Below are 22,037 nucleotides of genomic sequence, written 5' to 3'. Positions count from 1 at the left end.
CACCGTCACGTGCGATAAGATAGCAGATCCCAGTCCATCATCCCCCGCCAGAACAGGTTGATTCTTGTCTTCGCAATCAAGCAACCATGACCAAATTCCGGCCATGTATTGACCTGCACTCGGGACAGGTGAAGCAGATTGTGGGCGGCACGCTCAGCCATGTCCCCGAAGACCTGAAAACAAACTACGTGTCGACCCTCCCCGCCAGCCACTATGCGGGATTGTACCAGAAGCATGATCTGCGCGGGGGGCATGTGGTCAAACTGGGCCCGGGCAATGAGGAGGCCGCATTGGAGGCTGTGAAGACATGGCCCGGTGGATTGCAGGTGGCTGGTGGGATTACAGACAAGAATGCCCAGTATTGGATTGAGCAAGGTGCCGAGAAGGTGAGTACTCTATTCCTCTGCATTGGTTCAATTCCCCCCATTCTAATCGTATTGGGAATAGATCATTATCACCTCCTTCCTGTTTCCTGCGGGCAAATTCTCCCTCGAGCGTCTCGAGTCCGTCCTCGCTGCTCTGGGCGGCGACACATCCAAGCTGGTCTTGGACCTAAGCTGTCGCCGAAAGGACAATACCTGGTTTGTGGCCATGGACCGCTGGCAAACCATTACCGATATGGAAATTAGCCAAGGTATGGCCGTTTCAAAGGTTCCAAATTTTCTTGGACGGACTAACTGACTGGGTCTAGAATCTATTTCCCTCTTGGAGCCCTACTGTTCCGAGTTCTTGATCCATGCTGCCGACGTCGAGGGTCTGCAGCAGGGCATTGACGGTGAATTGGTCTCGAAATTGGCGGAATGGTGCACTATTCCCGTCACATATGCTGGCGGCGCACGCAGTCTCGAGGATCTGGAGAAAGTGCATCGCAGTAGCCAGGGCAAGGTGGACTTGACGATTGGCAGCGCACTGGACATCTTCGGGGGGTCTGGGGTGACCTTTGACGAATGTATTGAATGGAATAGAGAACATTAGATAAATAAATCCATGAATAGAAGAGAATTCCATTTACATGGCTTCTGTAGTTCTGAAACATGCATCTGGTGGCAGTGGCCGAAAGCGGTCTAGCTTCTCCGTCCGCCTCCGACCCAATCTGTCTCATCTTCAACGCTGCAACTCATCTCTCCCTCGCTCCATCCCTCATTACTTCCTAATCCACGATCGGTCCCTTTTAACGCTCCCTCCCTACTCTCTACCCACCCTCGCTCCAATCCGCCCCCCGCAAAGATGAAGCCGATCGTGTCGGCGTTGAACGCCTGGTCCTGGTACGCAGTTTCTCCCCATCATCATCCTCTACCGGCACACATCCATTCCAACCCCATCCACCCATGTGCGGTCTATCGGACGGACATCCTAACGTGGAAACAGTGTTGTCATCTCTCTCTTCGCCATTATCATCCTCTCCGTCCTCGGCTCGCTATTCAACGTACGTCTGCCTGTCCAGCCCCCATTTGCACCCGCTCTTACGCAGCGCCTTACAATCCCACCCCCGAACATCGGAAACCACCCACCCAGTTGGCTAACCTAAGACCTATTCTGTGTGAACAGAGCAACAACCACGCCTACACCGGCTCAGAAGGCGAACCCGAAGACGGTACCGCCGTCGCGGCATCTATCTATACCGCTGTCTTTGTATACTGTGTACGTTTTCGCTTTGCCGCATCCACACCTGCGTCAGCAAATACAAGAGGGAGTGAATCGTTGTGTCGCTAACCTGGATTTTTGGGATCGTTACAGGGCTTCTTCGTCTTCTGCGCTTTCCAAGCCTACCTTCACGTCCGGGAGAGCAGGGGAGGCGCCATATCGCTCCATTAGAACCGCGCGCCAACCTCTTTCTTCATTCGTTATCCGGTGTCCGTCTGTTATGAGCTCTTTTTTTTTCTGTCATTTTTTCAGCATCCTTGGTGGAGGGGTTCTTTTTTTTATAACTCGGTCTCGATCGCTTTCGTCGAGACCTGGGGAGGGTTGGGAGTGATCTAACCGGGACGGACAGTCTTGTGAAATGAAATGGTCAACCGATCGCTGTGCGTTGCTTATGGCTAGCTATCCTGGGGCTGGGATTCACTTGCTCTAGCGGAGAGCACACAGCGACCTGCTGCATGTACATAGGCCGCTCGGAATTATTTCCAGTGTTTGATTGATACAAGTCGCGTGGCATCGTACTTGGGTCTAAATAAGAAATCGGGAGTTTGATACCCATCTGACAATCGTGTCGAACTTTTTATTCAAATGTAGCGGTATATGTATAAGGCCAGCACAATTCATAGACATGGACATCATTCGTCATGAAAAGAAAACCAATATTTTGAAACCCGCCAACGCCGCATATATGCAAGAAACGCCCTGCCCATGTAATGCCAAGTTCATCTGTCTGTGTTGGCTCACTCCTCGTCCTCCCAAGGATCCAACATCTTGGACATATACGGCCCGTCCAGAGTGTATCCCAGCCGGGCGTAGTAGCTGCGCACGCCAACACCCGAGATAACACTAATCTTGCGACTTCCGTGCTCCTCGCGCGCGATCCGCTCCGCCTCCTCCATCAGCAGCGTGCCGAAGCCGCGGTGCTGGAACTTGCGCGCGTCACGGCCATGCAGCGGGACCGCAGATCCATAGACGTGCAGTTCGCGGACGATGCTGGTCTGCTGGCCAGTGAACTCGGGACGGAAGGTGTGGGTGGCGCTGCACTTGCGCAGACGGAGCAAGCCGATCAGAATATCCTGCTTGGGGTCTTCGTAGGCCAGGAATGTCTCCCAGCCGCCGTTGGCGGCATAGTCGCGGCGGATGAGCTCGACTTGCGACGGGCGGATCTTGTTCTTGACCTCGTTGATGCCCACCTCGCGGGTGCGGACGTCGCGGCAGGTGGTACCGAAGTCTTTCATCCGGGCGAGGGCCAGCTCGCGCAGATTGCCGTTCTCAACGCCCGAGGTTACCAGCGGCATGGGGATATCGCGCTGTACGCGGTAAATGCGGGTCCATGGCGGCACCAGAGCGAGAATGCGAGCCACAATATCGATCAGTGCGTTGGGGGTGTAGTTCTTGTAGCGGCCCGTCCGCCACAATTCATAAAGACCAGTGCCCCGAATCACGAGCGTTGGGTAGATCTTCAGACCGTCGGTGCGGAAGTCAGGGTTCTCGAAGTACTCCTGGAACTGGAACAGATCGCGCTCCATCCCCACATTTGGTAGATCGGGCATCATGTGGCTGACGACCTTGAACCCGGCATCCTTCGACAGCTTGAACGTCTCCGCCACAGCCGCCACGGTGTGACCGCGGTTGGTATCCCGTGCGACATCCTCGTACAGACTCTGCACTCCGATTTCCAGTCGTGTACACCCGTAGCGCAGCATGCTGCTGAGGTGTGTATCCAGACAGTAATCGGGTCGTGTCTCAATTGTGATGCCCACGCACTTGACGTTGCTCATTTCTCCCGCCAGCACGGCCTCGTCGACGTTGTCCGTTTGGTATCCGCTCAAAGCGTTGTGAAGCTGAGAGATGAAGGTGTCGCGATAGTCTTCCGGTAGTGACATGAACGTGCCTCCCATGATGATATACTCCACTTTGTCCACGCTGTGGCCGAGCGCCTTGATCTGGTCCACCCGCCCTCTTGCCTGTTCGAACGGATCATAGCGTGCGCGGATGGCTCGCATCGATGTTGGCTCATAGCCGGTGTATGACTGCGTCGAGTACTCGAAATCGGAATCAGGACCGCCGGGGCAGTAGACACAGATATTGCCGGTGTAGGCGATGTGTGGGCATCGGTGAGGCTTGCACATGACGGCGACGACGGCGATACCAGAGGATGTTCCTGGGCCGGTCAGTTTATGATTCTAAGAAGGATAATCGGAGGACGTACGAATCGGCTTTGCGATCAGCTTCGGCAAGATGTACTTCTTGTAGTGTTCGGGCACGGCGGCGATGATGGCCGTGAGCGGTGGGGTGGTGTTCAAGCGGTGCTTCTTGGCCATGGTACCTCGCAGCTTGTTGAGGTTGATGTCCTTCTTGGGCTTGGAGGAGTCCTTCTGCGACTCGAATTCCTGGATGAGTGCATTGGCAATGTCGGAGCAGGCTCGCATGAAGCGCTCGTTCTCGGGCAGCTCCTTTGGGCCCTTGGCCTTGGTGGCCGCGGGCATGGCCATGGTCATGGTCGCCATGATGAGAGTGTGGGCGAGACCAGAGAGGGCGTAGCAAGATAATGACAAGGGAAGATATTCGAGAGTAAAGTAGTAGTGGGGGGAGGTGAAGAGTCGGGCAAGATGACAAAGTTTTGTTCCCGAAAAACTCCCGGGCGCGCATCCCGACTGACTTTCCTTCCCCGAATTGCTCTTCTTCACCTTTCCTTTCACCTTCCACCACCTCTCCCCTCTACCCTCCACTCTTCCTCGATTGCTGCCATCATGCAGGCCTTCCGCCGCAACACTTTCTCGGCCCTTCACAATGTCGCCGCCGGGCAGCGTCGGTCATACATAAAGGCCACCTCTGCCTATGCCGATACCGTGAACAACCTGAAGATCAACAAGGACACCCGGGTTCTCTTCCAGGGCTTCACCGGCAAGCAGGGAACGTAAGTTTGGATTCTACCGGTGATATCGCCCTCATGTGCTGACTTGTTTTCGCGGCGCAGGTTCCACGCCGAGCAGGCCATTGCCTACGGTAGCTATTCCCCCGGTTCGTCGCGATCGGTCGAGACCAAAGTTGACACAGCGCAGGCACGAATGTCATCGGTGGCACAAACCCCAAGAAGGCTGGCTCTACCCACCTTGACCGTCCCGTATTCGCCAATGTGGCCGATGCCGTGAAGGAAACCGGCGCGACGGCGTCTGCTATTTTCGTCCCGTATGATTCTGCGATGGTCACACATGCATTGGATTTGGGGAATGCTAACACCTGACAGACCGCCGCTGGCTGCTGCTGGTATCGAGGAGGCTATCGCTGCTGAGATGCCCCTGGTTGTCTGGTTGGTTTCCTCCTGTTGAGCGAGAACAAAAAAAGTGAAAATGTCCTTTACTGACCCTTTCGCCGCGATAGTATCACCGAGGGTATTCCCCAGCACGGTATGAATTGCCTCTCCCCAAGCTACTAAGAACCGGAGCTGACCAATTCCTCAGACATGGTCCGCATCACCGACATCCTCAAGACCCAGAACAAGACCCGTCTGGTCGGCCCGAATTGCCCCGGCATCATCGCTCCCGTAAGTCAAGCTCTCCAGACCACCAACACCACGTCCAATCCTAATATTTTGGGGGATATTTAGGGTCAATGCAAGATCGGTATCATGCCCGGCTTCATCCACAAGCGCGGCCGTGTCGGCATCGTCTCCCGCTCCGGTACCCTGACCTACGAGGCTGTGAACCAGACCACGCAGGCCGGTCTGGGCCAGTCGCTCGTCGTCGGCATTGGCGGTGATCCTTTCTCCGGCACTAACTTCATCGACTGCCTGAAGATCTTCCTCGAGGACCCGGAGACTGACGGCATCATCATGATCGGCGAGATTGGCGGTTCCGCCGAGGAGGACGCCGCCGAGTTCTTCAAGGCCAACAACAAGCACAACAAGCCCGCGGTTTCCTTCATCGCCGGTATCAGCGCTCCCCCCGGCCGTCGTATGGGTCACGCCGGTGCCATCGTCAGCGGCGGCAAGGGTGGCGCCGACTCGAAGATCTCGGCTCTCCAGGATGCCGGTGTCGTTGTTGAGCGCAGCCCTGCCTCGCTCGGCAAGACTCTGCTCGCTGAGTTTGTCAAGCGTGATCTCGTCTAAATAATCCCTCTACTTGTTATTTGAAGGACGGATCTGAGGTTATAACCATCTTGTAAGGGTGGTGATCTTGTTGGCTTGTCCTTGTCCCATCTTGGTCTTTGGGCCCCAACTCCTGTATTCTTTTTCTCCTTTGTGTTAGAGACCCTTGAAAGTAATTAGTTTCGTGTAACTTTTACTTCATTATATCTTGACCGCTTGTAGACACTATGCCCGGATCTCCAATTGCTCGTTTAATATCCACGCCTCGAAAGCCTCCCACACATTGACCGATCCGGCAACTGTCCTAATCACTAAAGCATCCTGTCGAGTCTATCAAAGGCAAACACATAGAACCTCAAATATATACCAGCCTGAGTGATCATATTTACAGATAAGAGCTGATCTATGAATAAACGCCAAAGTAATGTACAAACAGGCAATGCCAGATTCCAATGCAAAATCTCCATGGACAACGAACAAATCCCGCATGCAATGTCAACGCCGAAGACCAACCCAAGAATAAATGGAGCCAAAAACAAAGCTGTTTTATTTCATCCACGACGGCTGCTCGTCCAATGGAAGCTGCTTATATTGTCTGTTTCTCCGCCGGTCGCGCAGCATTCCATAGCCTACGACGACGGCGCACAACACGCACGCAACGACAATGAAAGCGACGAGGCTGCCGAGTGTTGCAACGACGTTGTACGCATCTGTGGCCACCTCCAGCGCCTTCGAGGCCGAGGCCTGTGCCTTCTCAAAGGCGGACTCGTTATAGCTGCGCAGGGAGGGCTCCCGCGGTTCGCCATCGGCGTAGATGACCGAGGGATCGTCTGGATGGGGATCTGTCGCGCCCCTGAACCAGGCAGAGTCCCAGTCCGGGGCTGCGGTGCGCTGGATCTCGGATGTGCCCAGCACGTTGCCCTGGGCGTCGACCGCCTCGGCGGTGATGAAATCCAGGTAGCCCGAGAGGATGTGCATGCTCTCGAAGTCGGTCTTGGGCGTGCTTCCGACGAAGACGGGCACGCCGGATTCCTCGGCCCGGGCGTAGAAGTTCCAGCTCGCGACGTCGGTTGCGCCATTCCAGCTGACGTAGACGGTCGTTACCATGTGGGACTCGTCGGTGCCCCAGACATTGGCGACCAGGTCGGGCGGTGCGCTGGGACGCCCGACGAATGGGAATTTGTAGGCGCGGTAGGTTGAGAAGCGGTCGGAGACGAACTCGGCGGTCATCAGGACGTCGCCTTCGGGCGAGTGCTCGGAGATGTAGCCCTGTTGGCTCCAGCCGACGAACATGTGGTCGTTCGGCAGGACCTGGGCGTTGCCGCGCAGCCGGGTCAAAGCCTTGTCGGGCCGGTTGTATCGGCGCAGGACGCGGGCAGTCTTGGGCACAGTGCCGGTTTCGATCTCGATGATGAAGGCGCACGAGACCTCCTCGTCGTTGCTGATTTCGTCGGAGCCATTGTTCAGGAATGAAACGACATGGCGGGTCCCGTTGGACTCGAGGAACTTGATATCGTGCTGTTTGGAGAAGGTGAAGTCCTGGTTGAAATCCGTAGCATGGCCTGCACCACCCAGGCGCCACATGATGCTCCCGTCCTGTCCGGAAATCAAGTAGATGGAGTTGGTGAATCGCAGGGAGATGATGTAGTCGCCGGCATCGTTCTTGTCGACCGAGTTGATGTGCACGTAATCCCAGCCCGGACGTGGTGACGGAGGGGTAGTGGGACCAATATGGGTCGATTCAATCAGCGGGATCTGTGGCCAGCAGTCCCAGAAGTGTTCCACCTCCTGGCTGGCCAGGTTGATGCTGGCGTACCCTCCGGATAGGATGGAGGTCATTTCTTGCGGGCGGTTGAACTCCGCCAGATCGATATCGTGGGCCTTATAAAACGTCGCCAAGGCCGTTTTGCCATCGTCGAGGATGTTGAACTCGTGGATGTCGAAGGCGCCCAGCTCGTGGCGCATGGGGATCTTGGCGTGAATGTCGTACTGGTTGTTCAGGATGACTCCGTGGCCGTTATCATCATCCGCTTCGGCCTCGAAGCTATGCTGGCTGACCAACGATAGGAAGGGCGTCTCGCCTAGACTGTTGACCACCCGGAAATCGAAAACGTTCCGGTTCTCAAACATGGCCGATCCCGCCCAGATCAGCATCTATTCCGGTCAGTCTGTCGTCGCTGAGATCCGAGGGGGACCAAAAACCTACCCCGTCGCCATCGTAAATGTAGGGCCCGACCTGGTAGGGATCGAACAGGTTTGTCGGGACTTCGGGATCCATTTGCAGGTAGGGCGCGACAAACCAGTAACCCGGGGATATTCGCGCGCGGTCGTGAATGTGCACATTGTATTTCAAGGCCCAGACGTCGGGCAACTGCTGGAATCAGGATCGGAAACTCGGCGTTAGGAACTCACGTACGGTTTTGAAGGACATTAAATCATTTTCAATGGACGGTGACTGTGCAACCACGCTATAGACAAACAAACAAAAGGACAGGCCATGGAAATGCATGGTGAGGGTTAACAACGAGCGACGGTGCTGCTCCAGCGCAGAGGTGCCATCAACGAGGGAATATGTATGTACGTAGGAATGCGAAGAGTACAGCCAGTGGCGGGACCCCTAGGGGCCATCCCTACTTGTAACACGGTGCCTGGACCAAACTAGGGATTTTTCTTGGCCTACGACAAGGCACAGGCTGCGGATCCGCCCCATAAATTGCGTGACCAAGGGTTTCGATGATGTGGACCCTCCGATTTTTGATTGTTCGACAAGCTTCAGGGCGAAAGTTAAATGCGTGAGCTAACGCCCGATCAAACCAATGAGAGTGTTGTGCGCCCGAGAGGGTGTTACCTATCATCTGCAGAGACATCGAACTGGGTAGTCGGATGTCAATCTGTAGGTGATCTCGCTACTATTGACGGTGTCTAATCCTCCCTCTGGATGACCAGCAAGGAAGCAGAGTATGTGGGCCCAGGCAACAACAATTGGGGGCCAAACGATTGGCGAGGATTGGTGGGCGGTGGCCAGGGGGAGACGCGTCGTCTCCAAACCCTGACTCTAGCGACGATTTCGGAGAGGCGCTTAGATCTGAGAATAGCTACTGCAGGAATCCGTCGAATCATTACTACCCACATTCATAACCCCGTAGTGACGTGACATATGTCCGGTGTCTCATTCACTAGACCCCCCGTAAGGCCCGCACCACCGCCTCCGTCCCGAGGATATCGGCGAACTCGCCCTCCAAGCTCGCGACAGAGACGTGATGAACCGTCTCTGCATCGTAGCCCCCTTTGGCGAACGTCGCCGTGGCGTCAGCCACAAGAACAATCCGCCCCCTTTCCACTCGGCCCTGGTTTGCACCTTCCGGCCCCAATGTCTCGGCGTTGTTGTCGACGGACCCATCCACGACCCCGAGATTGGCAGCCATGCGAACCGTTGTAGAGACACAGTGATCGGTCGTCAGCCCCGCAAACAAAAGCTGTCGGATCCCCTTGTCCTGCAAGTGGGCGGCCAGGTCGGTGCCGATGAAGGATGAATTAACGCTCTTCCAGAACACGGGCTCGGAGCCGTCTGCGGCCGGCGTTGCAAACTCCAACGGGCGGATCCCCTGCGCAGGATGGCTTGGGTGGAGAGGAGATCCGGGCGTGGTCGAGGAGTGGAAGACGTGAATCACTTCCACTGGATTGGACGCTGCCAACGACGCACGGTCGCGGGCAGCCGATAGAAGCGACTGGAGGTTCCCTTCATAGAGCGGGTTCGACCGGCTGCTCCCCCAGTGCGAGACTGTTGATGGGTGGCAGAAGGCCAACTGGTTGTCGATGAGGATGAGGGCCGTCGGGAGACCGAGGTCGAGAGGCGGTGCCATTCTTGCTGCCGGTGGTAGTTATTGACGACTTTGTTTCGGGCTGAACACCCCCGCTGAGTAAATCACGGCACAGCTGAACGAACCAACCGCCTTCCGAGACAGCACAGTTGAGTGTCGATGATTGAAGGTCAAAACGAGACATTGTCTGTCTCACGCTGATATTCTTTTTTAGCCCTCTTCGCCGCTGAAACCAGCACCATCGCATTTTAATCTAAGAAAATGAATCCTAGTCCTCACTTATCTCTACAGTAATTCTACGTGGTACCGATTCCTTTTTGGAAGCCTCTCAAGTCGTTAATTCGAGATATTCGGTCTTCAGAAGTACTGTAGATCGTACAGTGGCGAGAAACACATCGGGCCCTATATACTCGCGTATTCGGGCCTTGATAATGCATTCATTCGTGGCAGATAATATTTACAACTTTGGAGTAGACGGCTCCATGTATATCTCAATGATCATGTCAAGTATCGAGCATATAAACCATCCTTTACTGCTTCTCAACAGGATGTTTCTCCAGGCTCTCGTACCACTGCAGTGTAGACCCGATCATGAAGGCCCATGATCCCCAAAAGGTAGCGAGACAACTCTGGTACAGCACACCAGACGAGCTACTGGTGGCCGGTCCCAGCGCACCGCAGAGAGTGAAGCCAATGCCCCCGATGAAATTCCAGGCGCCAATGTGCCAACCCAGGACATGTGGAGCGGGTTTCCACCATTTGGCCTGGGTCTCTAGGGTGAAGAGTAACCCGCTCAGAACAAAGCCAAGGCCACCGACAATCTGGGGGACCCAGTATACTCCATCGGTCAGGCCTTGACTCATATTGTTGTTGATTCCCGGGAGGCTGGTGAACCCCGCAATCCAGAAGATCGTTGCCGCAAGGAATTGGGTCAAAGATGCCAAGAAGCCCAGCTCGTGGAAGTAATGCGTGCGCAGCTCGGACATGGAAGGCACCCATCGGAATGATCTGCCGTCGGGCGACGTCGTGACGTACGCAGCTTGGCTCCGCGCTTGGCGATCAACGCCGAGAAAAGATTTCCGGTTTGCATGGTGGTGCAGACACGCGTCGACGCTCGGCTTCACCTCCGTCATATGTTTGTGCGTGTCGCCCTCGACCTGCTGCATGACCGTTTCGAGCGCCCAGCCGAAGCAGCTGGTCTGATTTGCATTGATGGCTTCCAGGAGCAGTAACACACTGCCTATCTCGAACACAGTGGCACCGATGAACGCGGTAATCCCGCCGCCAAACAAGGTCTCGTTCGAAAACTCGGTCTGCGGGTCAACGAGGGGCAGCCAGGCGAAGAATGCATTGATGATCCAGATCACCGAGCCAAGGGTGAAAGACGTAGCAACCAGCCACGACACATCCCAGTAAGGGAAGTACGTCACCATTCGAAGAATGCCTCGTACAACGGCTTTGAAGGTAGCCGTTGACTTCGGGGCCGTGTACCCCGTTTCATCGGGGGACACGCGATAATCGACCCGGAGCGCATGCCGACCTTTTCTGTTATCGCGAGATCGCCAGAGACGCTCAACGTGCGCTGGTTTGGTGGCACTGGCACCGGCTATTTTCGCTGGAGGTGCTTCCTCCGCGACTTTGGCATCTGGCTGGCTGGGCTGGTACCGCGCTGAGGTGGGATTGAGAAAGGAGAATGGGCCAGCAACATGGCCCTTCTTCAGCGTTAGGTGTGGGTGGTCGCCAAGAGGGTCTCTGCCTGAAGGGAATTCAGAATTTCGGGGCATTGCTGCTCCACCGGTCTGTGGTGGTCTTGGTAGATGTCCGGTTGCTTGGCGTCTGCCTCGAGCGTAAAAGGGGGTTGGTGCCTAGGGCAGAAACTAGTGCCTCAGGTGGCGACTATTTACCTGAAACAAAACAAAATATACAGCCACCAGCAAAAGGGAGCTCCATAGCTGGTGATATCTGCTTGTGCTTTAAACAAGAATTCAAATTGATTTTTTATCTTGAGGAACAACTTTTCTGCGCCGGAAAAACTCTCACCAATCCCAAGATAAGATTTGCGCTATGTCCATACTGAAGACAGCTCTCGAATACTCAGGTTGACACCAGTTGTTGATCCCCCCGAAGAGAAAAGCTGAGCATATGTGGCATTGCCACTCGGAAATATTTGGGCAGTTAGAGTGGTCTCCCCTTCACCCCCAAACACTTCCACACTGGACCAGTCCACGAAGATGCGCAGGTTGACTTGACCATCCGAGTTCGAGGCAAGGGGTGCGTGGTATTGGCTAGCAAATGTCTTATCAAACGAGACATTTCCGGACTGCCTCCGGTCAACAAATAGTTGACTGCTTGAAAAATTATAGCCAATTCGTGTGAGCTCCGACAGGTTGGAAGTTGCTCGAACGATGATTCCAAACTCAGAGGCGGTTGATTCCGAGCTGGAGAAACTCAAGTTGATTTCCATGGCCTTTCCGACAGACCCAAGTGGTGTTTTGCCTTCGGCAACAGACTTCCAGGAGTGCAATCGAGGGTGTTGACCCATGATAGCCCGCCATTTCTCCTTTGGTTGTTGTACAACGGTCGCTTTCTGGTCAATGGTTTTCAGAGAGAGTTTGCGGGGAATTGCCATAGCACTCCGCCAAGGGTACGTAGGAATATTCTCTCCGTACTGCCAGTTGTTCATCCATCCGATTTGAACATGGTCGTTGTTAGGCAGTCCGTTGTATCCGGCCGCGGCATAAAAGTCTGGTCCCCAGTCCATCCAGTTCGATGTTTGGTTCCCAGCGTACACAGTATTTGCATCAGGTGTGAATGTCGTCCCGTTGAACGCTCCCACGAAATACTGTGTGCCGGAGCCGACAGTGTCGGGTGGGCCACCGGGGTTGAGTCCCACCACCATAACCCATTTTATGTTCGATTCGTCTCCATCGAGCGGAAGAGGAAACAGACCAGGGCATTCCCATACCCCGCCGACGCCATTGTGCGGCCCAAACTCGGAAGCAAGAGTCCAGTCTTTCAGATCATGGGACGTCCATATAAGCAGCTTATGTAGTTCCGCCAATGTTGTGACAACAATCCATTTCCGAGTCGGCTCATGCCAGAAAACGTGTGGATCTCGAAAGTTCTGGTATTGACTCTGATATGGAGCCGGCGGGTTCTGAATGACAGGATTCTCAGCGTCATATTTAGTCCAGGTCATCCCCTGATCCAAGCTGTAGGCAATGGACTGCGATTGTTGCAATGCTCGAATGTGCTTTCCGCTTGGCAGAGTCTGGGCTTGAGGGTACTAATTCCAATATCAGTCGATTGAAAATAAGAATGAAATGTGCCTCATCTGACGGACTAACATAGGAGGTATACATGGCCACCAAAGGAGTCGTGCCATCCGTGCCAAAGCCACTGGTGTTATTCACATCCGCAACAGCACTTCCAGTGAAGTACATCTCAGTGACATTAGAAGGATATCCCCTGGCGAGAAATGCGACCGGCTGTTGTTCCCAATGTGTTAAATCCGTGCTGGTTGCATGACCCCATGACATGTTTCCCCATTGGATCCCTCCCGGATTGTACTGGAAGAACAAGTGATATGTCCCATTGTGATACAGTAATCCACAAGGATCATTCATCCAGTTCCGTGCAGGAGAGAAGTGAAACTGAGGACGGTAGAGTTCAGCATAGCTCTGGGCAGATATCGATCCGAAGAAGAGGCCCAAACCAAGGAGTTTTTGGAGTAAACCCATTGTGGAATGATGATCGAAACAGAGTGACTTTGGGCTTACAGGATGGTCGTCGTATGTACTTATAGCTACGAGATTTTCCTCTTCATTTCCCCGCACCCCACAGAGACTAACTTGTACACATCTGCACGGGAGTAGTCGTATCCACCACTCTGGGTTTCTTCGGAGAAATTCAAAGTTAGATCTACAACACAGCTGCCGAAAGTGTCGATCTAGGAACCTATACTTCACTACCGTAGTGGAGAGCGACGGGGTTACTACGGCGATTGTTCGGTTTCTATGTGATTGTTCACTCGACGTTCGGAGAATTTGTTCTAGGTGACTTGACAGCCATCTTGTCTCTTACAACCTGGGAAATGGAGGGCAGTCTGCGTGTGCACTATTAGAAAGACCACTGCGCATACTCAGGCGCCCCTCAAAAGGCGTCCCTCGCCATGGATATTCCCAAGCATAATGCAATGCGTAACCTGGCCGTACGTCCACGGACCTAAGTCTAGCTGTGATGTCGGTCCCTAAACTGGCGTCTAGGACGGCTTAGTGGTCTCAGATCTTTTGACTACGCTCTGTACAGTGCGTCCTGAAACCGGTGTCGCCACCTGCACTCTTCGATCGTTTCTCGAACCTAGTACTAAGATCGGCTTGTCCGCATCAAGAACATTTTTTGAAAGTAAAGTTCCTATTACCCTTGCTACGCACGATATCGGAATTAGAGTCGCGCTCAGGAGCTGCTAATGATATATTGACATTCTCCAGCTAATGTAGTCCAAGCGACCCTTTTAACGCCTCGCATGGATGGTACCCGCGCTGCAATTTAAAGAAAAAAAAAAATCCAGATAGTCGCGGTAGCGGCGAGAATGGATAATCGGAGTATATTAAGGCGAAGCTCTTTAAGAGGTCGAGAAGATTCGGATACATCTTTCGGTGCTTTGTTCTCCTCGTTGGAAGGTGTCGAGCGCGAGTCAGTACCTGCTGGATTTTGGGTGTCTTCGCAGTTGCTGTCGGTAGCTATATTTGGCTCCGAAGATTGTCCACCATTGGAACGGGATCCGAGTTCCGGGCTTGCCTGCTCTGTCCTAATCACGATGCACACGAGCCAATATACCATAACGTAAATGGTTGGAATAGCTATGAACTCAATGATATATGAGAATCTTTCCTGTGAGAACTTTTCGCACAGCGGGAGTAGAGGTCGACCGATGTAAAGACACAGAGTAATTTGACAGAGAACTGCCCTTGAGACGTTGAGAACTTGAAAGGTGATCGGAGCGGTTTCGGCAAGGTCTTGGATTTTTTGCTGCATCCGTTGCAGGATGTGACTTTGTTTGGACAGACGGATGAACAGGCGGGTGAACAGAGGCCTGATCAGACGGTTGAGTAGCAATCCAGCGGAAATAACACCGAAGATGACTATGAGCACAAGAAGACCCACTTGATATAGCATAGAGACCAAACCATAGACCAAATTACTCTGCGACAGCTTGCCGGCGACCTGGAGCGTCACCGGCTGCAGTTCACAGTGTAGCAGCCAGGTGGTCGACACTAGCTCGATAATTGGCCAGGACTTGGCAACGGCTAGCACAGCGACGTGCAAAACCATATAGGCGAGACAGCGCCAGTGTCCACACGTCCACTGGGCCCGGACATTTGGATCGAAAATTCTTTTCAACTCAGGGGTGTTCTCCAAAAGAAGAAAGCGCGAACCGGAGGTGACCGGCTCGGCCGCTGATGGCCAGAGCTGACGTACACGATCGCAGAGATTATCTGTCAGAGGAGACGGCGGTGGTATGTCTTCGTGCTCTTCTTTTTCCTCGAATTCACTAGGTTTGCTCTTGTTCTCAAAATGGCCGTCGTTGAGATGATCCGACCGGACCAGCAGTACACGACGGGGCCAGTCTCTACGAACTTCAACCGATGTCCTCCGGTAAAATGTAAAGATTGTTTCGGCCAGAACGGCCTCAGCGACTATCAACGTCGCGAACACTTGGATCCATCGATGACTCGCAGAGGCTAGCAGCATCATGTACAGGGGGAGTGTTATCCCTATGAGGAAAGCTCGCCGCGCAAAAAGGGACCAGAATCCGCGTTCGAGGCCAAGTATATGAAGGTCAGGTTCGAGGAGGCCCAAAATGATATGTATTTCGGCGAGGTTCAGGAGTCTGCAGCCGATCAACTCGAGAACGATTGCCGTGGCGATTGCACCAAAGCGGAATGGAGAGAAACCCAGTATGTTCAACTTGATATCTTCAACGAAGGATTTGCCTTTATTAGGACCGATGAGGTCGCTGATCGTCGCGGTGAGTAGAGAAAAAGTGGGGAGCAGCCACGGCGTGTCGAGATCGGAGAGCGTCATGGTGTAGGTCGCAAGGTGGGAGAGTTAAAATTATATAAATAAAAAAGAAAGAAAAAGAAGGAAAGAAAGAAAAACCAGAGAGAGAGATTGAGTGAGCGGGTGCGTGTGAGTGTGTGTGTGTGTGTGTGTAGTCGGCGGCAAGTTAACAGCACGCAGATGCAGAATAATACAGCTTTAGCACTGCCACTGCAGATATACGAGACCAAGGAAGATGACCAATAAGATGTGACTTACTGCGGTCGCGTTTTCCGACGGCGGGCTTCGATTTTGATCGAAGGAGATTAGCGTCTCTTGGCATTACGAGAAAGAATTGAAGAGTATAGACAGTGACAGCGGACCCCGGAAGACAGAACGGCAAGTCCAGTTAAGCCAGTGGTCTCACTAGTACTGTCTTGATACATCTAGTAGGCTATAAGGCTGATGATGCTCTTTTACCTTGATAGAATAGTGACATGTGCTATAAGACGCTGGCTCAGCTTCTGCCTGGCCCATTAAATTCTGGGAGAAAAATAGTGCTTAACAGAGAGCGCGATTACAAGTGCCAGGCCCACTATCCGTAGGTCTGCTTGGGTTGTCTGTAGATAAGCCATTCTGTCTCTGCAGAGTATACAGACATGACTGTGAGATTATAGCGACAAGTTCACTTATTAGGCCACTTAGTCTCTACTTCTTTATTATTTAGCTTTAAAGGCCCTTTGCTCCATACCCCCAGTTTCCTATTCAGGAAAAACGGGTTAAGAATCTTATTTTTCTAAAGTAATAATGTATTAATAGTTTCTCTTTCGGCTTATAACTTACTATTTTGGGGTTCAAAACGAAACCGAATGAAGCGAAAGGAATGGCAAACGGGGGCAATTGCCCCTGAAAAGTGGGTCCAAAGAGGCAAAGGTAGTGATTTCTGGCTCATGTACGCAAAGTCCAGAGTTGTACAGTCCCTGTTTACTGCACTAGTTTAGCTAATTCTTTTCTGCATTAGATAATTAGCTGTTGTTTAACAAAAAATAAAAATAAAAATAAAAAATAAAGTTCATTGTCCCTCGGGTGGTGTTGAAAATCCATCGAACACCTGCCCTACTTCATGCTCCCCCGGACTAAGGTGAATGACAGAGCTTCCGGTCGTCATAGGGGGCAGGTCCCAGGGGACCGTACAGGTATTTTCTATTTACGGTTTGCCTACAATCCAATCAGAATCGCTGCATGTTGGATTTCAGGGCTAGAGATCACGGCGCGTGTTGGATAAAGAGGGCCAAAAGCAAGCTAGCCAGGACCGAATAACTCGCGCCCTCGACTACTACCCTTATAAAAGCGAATACCAGAAGGAATTTCTCTGCACGCCGATGTGACTCGCTGCACTGTCCTCGACTACTATTCTATATAAAGCCGACATATCCAAATTGGGCTTATCATAGCTCAAAAGCACATAACCCGATTCACTCCCCTGACCCAATCCACTATCTATTCTTCAAAATGGCAAAACTCGTCGCTGCACTATCACTCTTTTCCATTGCCCATGGACTCAATCAAACTTCAGAGCAATCTGTGCCTGTAGAGGGCGGTTGCTCTGTGCTTCCCACCTACCATCCAAGCAACCGCACAGCTGGTCCATTCCGACTCAGGGCCGCAGATTGTGACCTTGCAGATGCATCGCGGGGCTCCTGCAGCTTCCTGCGCTCTCCGAGCAGCATCAATGTCTACACCACGGGCGAGCCCGAAGATGGTGGTGTTCAGGAAATCAAGTCCGGCGAAGTATGTTTTCCCGGCAATTCATGTTGCTTTCTCGCGCCAATACTAACAGATGCACAGGTCACATTCGTAGACAATTACGGAAAGGGATTTTATCCCGGCTGGATTCGTTGTGTTGACCCAGCCGCTGATGCGCCTCAGGGTGCTCTCCCGACCTTCCAGATCAAGGTACCCACCACGATCGGCGTCGACCCGATGCCTGAGGAATGGAAGACCATCCGAGTAGTCAACAACGAGAACTCGGCGCGTATGGTATGGGGTGCATCCGACGATACCCCGACTCTGCCACTCCAGATGTATCATGACTATAGTTGGGGCAACAAAATTGCAGGCATCAATGTCGGTGCCCACAACTTCACCCGCTGGGCTGTCGAGAGGTCTGGACATGCGGCTAGCCTCCCGGCTCACAAGGAGTATGCCTCTGTTCGCCTTCTGCAAAAGGATTCTGAGGTCTACCGCAAGGATGACGAGTTTACAACCCTACTCCGTATCGAAGGAACCGAGTAAGAATGGAAGCCCAACCAGGTCGGTCACAATTGAGAAACTTTGCAATGTTTGCAGTAGCGATCCAAGGGTCCATTCCCAAGACATATATTTGAGTTCTGCGGTTTAGATTTGTAGAACTGGCCAGATTTTTCTTGAATAGCTCTTGCCGCGTACGCTGTTAAAATGGGCCTGATCTACGGTCCCCGTGTGTATATATATTGGATTGAATGAGATTTGCAGCATACCCACATACCTCTGTTTGGGTACTGGCTCTCTATTTGGACAGCTTGTGCCATTTTCCTGATTTAGATGTTTAAATTTTGCGGTAGCCTCAAAATTATGTCGAATAGACAAATAGTTCAGTAGTCCATTTGATGACTTGAAACTTGATGAATGATATACCACTGATGGGCCACTTCAATAATAAATATATGTTGAAAAGAACGCCGTAAAAACAAACCAAGCATTTATCGAAAACAGCTATTATTGAAAGGCCATAACGGCACTACAGTGCCAGGGCAACACCAAACAGAGCGGCGATACCGGCCCCAGCAAGGGTCGCGGCACCGGCTGTTGCAGCTGGTGCACCGCCCACGGTAGAAGATGCAGAGCCGGAACCTGAAGAAGTGCTACTGCCAGAGCCTGAAGTGGTACTAGAGCCGGTTCTTGAGCTCGTCCGGAGAGGAGTCGAGCTGGAACGGGCAGGCGTGGTGGTGTAGACAGCCGGGCTGGGACTGACGGACCACCAGCTCGTTGGCGTAATGATGGGAGTGCTGATAGATGGAACCACTGTCGGTGGAGCTTGGTTGAAGTAATATAGTTGCTCAACGGCGACTTTGGAGGCGTACAGTTTGATAGTGGCGGGCAACTCATAATACCATGGCGGGTACGCGCCCGACTCTATGGCATCGATCATGGCCTGCCGTGCGGCGGGGTCGTCCATCATTTTTTCAACCCACGTACTCGGAATAGCAGATGCAATCACAGGAATGGCAGATAAGGGAATATCATAATATGGAGGTGGCACGGAGCCAGAAGCTAGTGATGGCACGGAAGGTTCTTCGTACTCATAACTCGGGGATGCCAGGGCTGGGGCGGCCAGGAGGAGACCAGCAAAAGATTTGTAATGCATCATGACACCAGAGAAGAGGTTGCTTTAAGAAGAAGGTATTGAAATAGATACAAAATCTTATAGTTAGAATGTGGACCGTGTCAGAATAGTTCTTATTTTGGGCTGGCGGGGGCGCGGGGGGCTTAAATATGTCCAAGAACAGCCCGTCAGCTAATTGTAAGTTTCTTGCCTCTTAAAAATATCCTTGAATACGTATGAGGCTTAATATTATGTAGGAATGTCATCGTTCGATAAAGTGAACAACGTCCCTAACACCTCTGGCCAATCGCGCACTTTTGGCCCGCACTGGAAGTCTCCTTTGGCCCCAGTAGTTGTTTCAAGAATGTGCCCCGCCACATTTAAGGCTATGATAAAATATGGTCAAAAGATAGCCCTAAGCGTCTTCCCTAGGCGACCGTACAGGTGGCTCACAGAAAAAAGCTGCCTCCGACATGCGGTTTCAGATATAGAAAACTCGGTCAATATGTAAAGAGAGAAGAATCACCCCAAATACAATTCAATTTCCTACACTGTGCGGCCCCAAAGTCTTGGCCGTGACATCACGCATGAAGGTGTTGATTGGAGATCTATGGTTTCTGAAAATCTCGCCCCTAAGCGATCCTCCAGGTCGAAGGGTCCACGTTCCAAAGCATCGTCACGACAAACTGTTTGGATTTCTATGCGTTTCAATCCACAACCCCGCATGCTGCACACAGTAACACTGCGTGCTTATCAACAGCCTTTCAAGGCAATCCCTTGCCTTATAGCCTTGGTCCGCTCTTCAGGAAAGATCTCCTCAACGCCACAATAATTTTCGCCCTTTATTCGGGAGGGCCTTAAAAGGACGAAACTATGGTCGCATCATTACAATCTAGCAGCAAAAGTCCTCCGCTAGAGCTAATAGTAATGTTTCCATTTAGGCCGCCGCCTCACCTCCTCGTGACTTGCTGCCCCGAACGTACGGGGAGCGCCCACTGGGCTCTCCGTGTACAGAGACACCTGGGTGCTGCGCATCATTCAGAATTCCGAACGACGAACTTTTAAGATTTGTTGACTCAACACATTGTCATTTATGTCTTAAATTTCACATGGAAATTCAACCGTATACAGATAAAGCATCTCGCTTGCTTAGCCTTGTGGAGAAGGCATTCTAGCTGGTCGAAAGGATTCACGACTCGCCTCGATTGCGACTCTTTGTTAACTCAAAAATTCTCCAGTCTGTAGACACTGTACGATGGCTCTTCATATGGATGAGCACTAAAACCGGCGGTAATTAGCAAGATAATCAGTGGCCATGTTGATATCCGCCGTAAACACCAACTTTTGGACTTGCCTTTTCAGAGCCTCGACTGCCTTCCTAGCAACATCCTCCCCCACACAGATTGTCTCAACCCTTATTTCCTGTACTTCCTCCAACTTGTCAACGGTTCCGATGTAGGGATCTGCCGTATTCCCTGGCCGAAATTGTCCGGTACCCATGGTAGTCCAGCAGCATTCAGTATAGTTACCTGGCCCAGGATACCTGCCGGCACCGGCAGCAAAAACAGCTGCTTTGGAAGCCGCAAGGCCAGAAGGAGGCACAGAAAATATGAGCCTATATTTTAGAGGGAGATGAGAGATATTCGCCATGTTGAGCTTTAATGGAATCAGTTGGTGGAAATCCTGACTTGGAGGGGTTGATCTGGGCGGAAACGCGAGGGGTGGTTTCGGGGGCGCTCGAAAGAAGTCAGCGCTTATAGGAACAGGAACCATCGTACACCGAATCCCCGAGAACACCGTTGGCGCAGGTTCAACGACCAGCTTCGGACCAAATCGAAATTTACATGTAGTAAAAATGAGTTATCGTCCATTTTCTGTGTTGTGCTCTGACATCGCTATCTCGGTCCGCACTTCGCGAAGATATTTCCCTTGCGCTTGAGGAGAAGGAAATGCTTGGATAAAGCTCTAAACGTTGATCTTCACTCAGTGCTCGTTACCTCATTGTCAACGATTATAACCATAATGCCAATCAGACGTAGCAATATCCTCCCGAATCTTGTACGCCCCTTCTGCCTCTTCTAAAATGTTCATATCTACATCCACAATTTTCATGCCCTCTTCACTGTTCTCAAATCTCTCAATGCATCCCACAAATGGCAAAGCAACCTGAGAAAGCCCAGCAAATCCCTCATTTTCAGGCCCAGCGACGTTGCAGAACACCACAGCACAAGTGTTCTCAAAAGCTCGACTAACAACCGCAGCATCTAGGAACACACCTTCAGACTTGGGATTTCTCTTCATACCTATTTCTGAAGCATCGGTGTACTTCCAGTACGCAGGTACGATGATCATCTTGGCGCCTTGTATGATAAGCTCCCGGAAGGCCTCTGGGAATGCCAAATCCCAGCAGATGACCATCCCGATTTTGCCTAATGGCGTATCAAATGCAGTATGCCGAGTATCGTTCTTTGAACCCTTGACATAAGGCCTTTCGGGATGCCAGAGATTCTTTTTCTCGTATTTGCCGCAGATGACTCCATTGCTGTCAATGAAATAAGTGGCGTTTACAATAGTACCGTCATCGTGTAGTTCAGCGAAGGAGCCAGGTACCACGCAGATGTTGCACTCCTTCGCTAATGCGCAGTAGGCATCGAGGTATTTCTTCCAGTTTGCGCATTGCTGCCGGATAGCTGCATCGTGACTGGGGAAGAAATCGGCGAGATGGTATTCAGGAAGAACTGCGAGCTGTGCTCCAGAGGCGGCAGCTTCACGAATGAAAGCAACAGCTCTAACATGATTCGACTCTATCTCATTTGGCTATCTCGTATAAATTTAGTAATCGGTTCTAATTGGTGTTGAGCAACAGGTGTTACCCACCTTGGGATAGAACTGTATAATGGCAATCTTATGGTTCGCCATTGAGAAGGATAATTAATTTGAATGAAAGTGGGGTGTTTGGACAACTCTATTGAAGTGGAAACAGGGGAGACTTGGCTTCCCTTTTATAGTGCAGATAGGCTAACAAAATTACGTACTGTACACGATTCCCCGCACTCAATCGAACTTCCGAATTGGGGAA

The 22,037-nt window shown here is 52.1% G+C and overlaps 12 protein-coding genes across 12 annotated transcripts; 4 read left to right on the top strand and 8 right to left on the bottom strand.

Annotated features, from left to right (window-relative positions):
• Positions 1–86: 86 nt before the first annotated feature.
• N7474_001637 (1-(5-phosphoribosyl)-5- ((5-phosphoribosylamino)methylideneamino)imidazole-4-carboxamide isomerase HIS6) lies at positions 87–975 on the top strand (the record flags this gene model as incomplete). Its single annotated transcript, XM_057193052.1, has 3 exons — positions 87–386; positions 448–634; positions 692–975. The coding sequence occupies 3 exons, from the start codon at positions 87–89 to the stop codon at positions 973–975; spliced, it is 771 nt and encodes a 256-aa protein (XP_057058005.1).
• Positions 976–1,227: 252 nt separating this feature from the next.
• On the top strand, positions 1,228–1,815 carry N7474_001636 (uncharacterized protein; the record flags this gene model as incomplete). Its single annotated transcript, XM_057193051.1, has 4 exons — positions 1,228–1,265; positions 1,369–1,426; positions 1,549–1,641; positions 1,738–1,815. 4 exons carry the CDS (start codon positions 1,228–1,230, stop codon positions 1,813–1,815), a joined length of 267 nt encoding a protein of 88 aa, XP_057058004.1.
• Positions 1,816–2,381: 566 nt separating this feature from the next.
• On the bottom strand, positions 2,382–4,151 carry N7474_001635 (Elongator subunit ELP3; the record flags this gene model as incomplete). Its single annotated transcript, XM_057193050.1, has 2 exons — positions 2,382–3,805; positions 3,854–4,151. The coding sequence occupies 2 exons, from the start codon at positions 4,149–4,151 to the stop codon at positions 2,382–2,384; spliced, it is 1,722 nt and encodes a 573-aa protein (XP_057058003.1).
• A 243-nt stretch (positions 4,152–4,394) lies between these two features.
• N7474_001634 (succinate--CoA ligase (GDP-forming) subunit alpha) lies at positions 4,395–5,752 on the top strand (the record flags this gene model as incomplete). The annotated part of the gene is made up of 7 exons (XM_057193049.1): positions 4,395–4,561; positions 4,622–4,665; positions 4,707–4,833; positions 4,892–4,954; positions 5,026–5,051; positions 5,106–5,188; positions 5,252–5,752. 7 exons carry the CDS (start codon positions 4,395–4,397, stop codon positions 5,750–5,752), a joined length of 1,011 nt encoding a protein of 336 aa, XP_057058002.1.
• Positions 5,753–6,277: 525 nt separating this feature from the next.
• On the bottom strand, positions 6,278–8,240 carry N7474_001633 (uncharacterized protein; the record flags this gene model as incomplete). The annotated part of the gene is made up of 3 exons (XM_057193048.1): positions 6,278–7,885; positions 7,938–8,105; positions 8,148–8,240. The coding sequence occupies 3 exons, from the start codon at positions 8,238–8,240 to the stop codon at positions 6,278–6,280; spliced, it is 1,869 nt and encodes a 622-aa protein (XP_057058001.1).
• Positions 8,241–8,907: 667 nt separating this feature from the next.
• Positions 8,908–9,594, bottom strand: N7474_001632 (putative isochorismatase family hydrolase; the record flags this gene model as incomplete). The annotated part of the gene is made up of 1 exon (XM_057193047.1): positions 8,908–9,594. The coding sequence occupies one exon, from the start codon at positions 9,592–9,594 to the stop codon at positions 8,908–8,910; it is 687 nt and encodes a 228-aa protein (XP_057058000.1).
• A 488-nt stretch (positions 9,595–10,082) lies between these two features.
• N7474_001631 (uncharacterized protein) lies at positions 10,083–11,336 on the bottom strand (the record flags this gene model as incomplete). Its single annotated transcript, XM_057193046.1, has 1 exon — positions 10,083–11,336. One exon carries the CDS (start codon positions 11,334–11,336, stop codon positions 10,083–10,085), a length of 1,254 nt encoding a protein of 417 aa, XP_057057999.1.
• A 278-nt stretch (positions 11,337–11,614) lies between these two features.
• Positions 11,615–13,292, bottom strand: N7474_001630 (glycoside hydrolase family 32 protein; the record flags this gene model as incomplete). Its single annotated transcript, XM_057193045.1, has 2 exons — positions 11,615–12,838; positions 12,900–13,292. 2 exons carry the CDS (start codon positions 13,290–13,292, stop codon positions 11,615–11,617), a joined length of 1,617 nt encoding a protein of 538 aa, XP_057057998.1.
• An 808-nt stretch (positions 13,293–14,100) lies between these two features.
• On the bottom strand, positions 14,101–15,639 carry N7474_001629 (uncharacterized protein; the record flags this gene model as incomplete). Its single annotated transcript, XM_057193044.1, has 1 exon — positions 14,101–15,639. The coding sequence occupies one exon, from the start codon at positions 15,637–15,639 to the stop codon at positions 14,101–14,103; it is 1,539 nt and encodes a 512-aa protein (XP_057057997.1).
• Positions 15,640–17,106: 1,467 nt separating this feature from the next.
• On the top strand, positions 17,107–17,889 carry N7474_001628 (uncharacterized protein; the record flags this gene model as incomplete). The annotated part of the gene is made up of 2 exons (XM_057193043.1): positions 17,107–17,385; positions 17,443–17,889. The coding sequence occupies 2 exons, from the start codon at positions 17,107–17,109 to the stop codon at positions 17,887–17,889; spliced, it is 726 nt and encodes a 241-aa protein (XP_057057996.1).
• Positions 17,890–18,373: 484 nt separating this feature from the next.
• Positions 18,374–19,000, bottom strand: N7474_001627 (uncharacterized protein; the record flags this gene model as incomplete). The annotated part of the gene is made up of 1 exon (XM_057193042.1): positions 18,374–19,000. The coding sequence occupies one exon, from the start codon at positions 18,998–19,000 to the stop codon at positions 18,374–18,376; it is 627 nt and encodes a 208-aa protein (XP_057057995.1).
• A 1,962-nt stretch (positions 19,001–20,962) lies between these two features.
• N7474_001626 (carbon-nitrogen hydrolase family protein) lies at positions 20,963–21,877 on the bottom strand (the record flags this gene model as incomplete). Its single annotated transcript, XM_057193041.1, has 2 exons — positions 20,963–21,775; positions 21,836–21,877. The coding sequence occupies 2 exons, from the start codon at positions 21,875–21,877 to the stop codon at positions 20,963–20,965; spliced, it is 855 nt and encodes a 284-aa protein (XP_057057994.1).
• Positions 21,878–22,037: the final 160 nt, after the last annotated feature.

Source organism: Penicillium riverlandense (genome assembly GCF_028828495.1).
Source record: "Penicillium riverlandense strain IBT 135883 chromosome Unknown utg000001l_segment0_segment0, whole genome shotgun sequence".
NCBI lineage: Eukaryota > Fungi > Ascomycota > Eurotiomycetes > Eurotiales > Aspergillaceae > Penicillium > Penicillium riverlandense.
The sequence above is the reverse complement of the archived record's forward strand: the minus strand, read 5'-3'. Positions and strand labels throughout refer to the sequence as shown.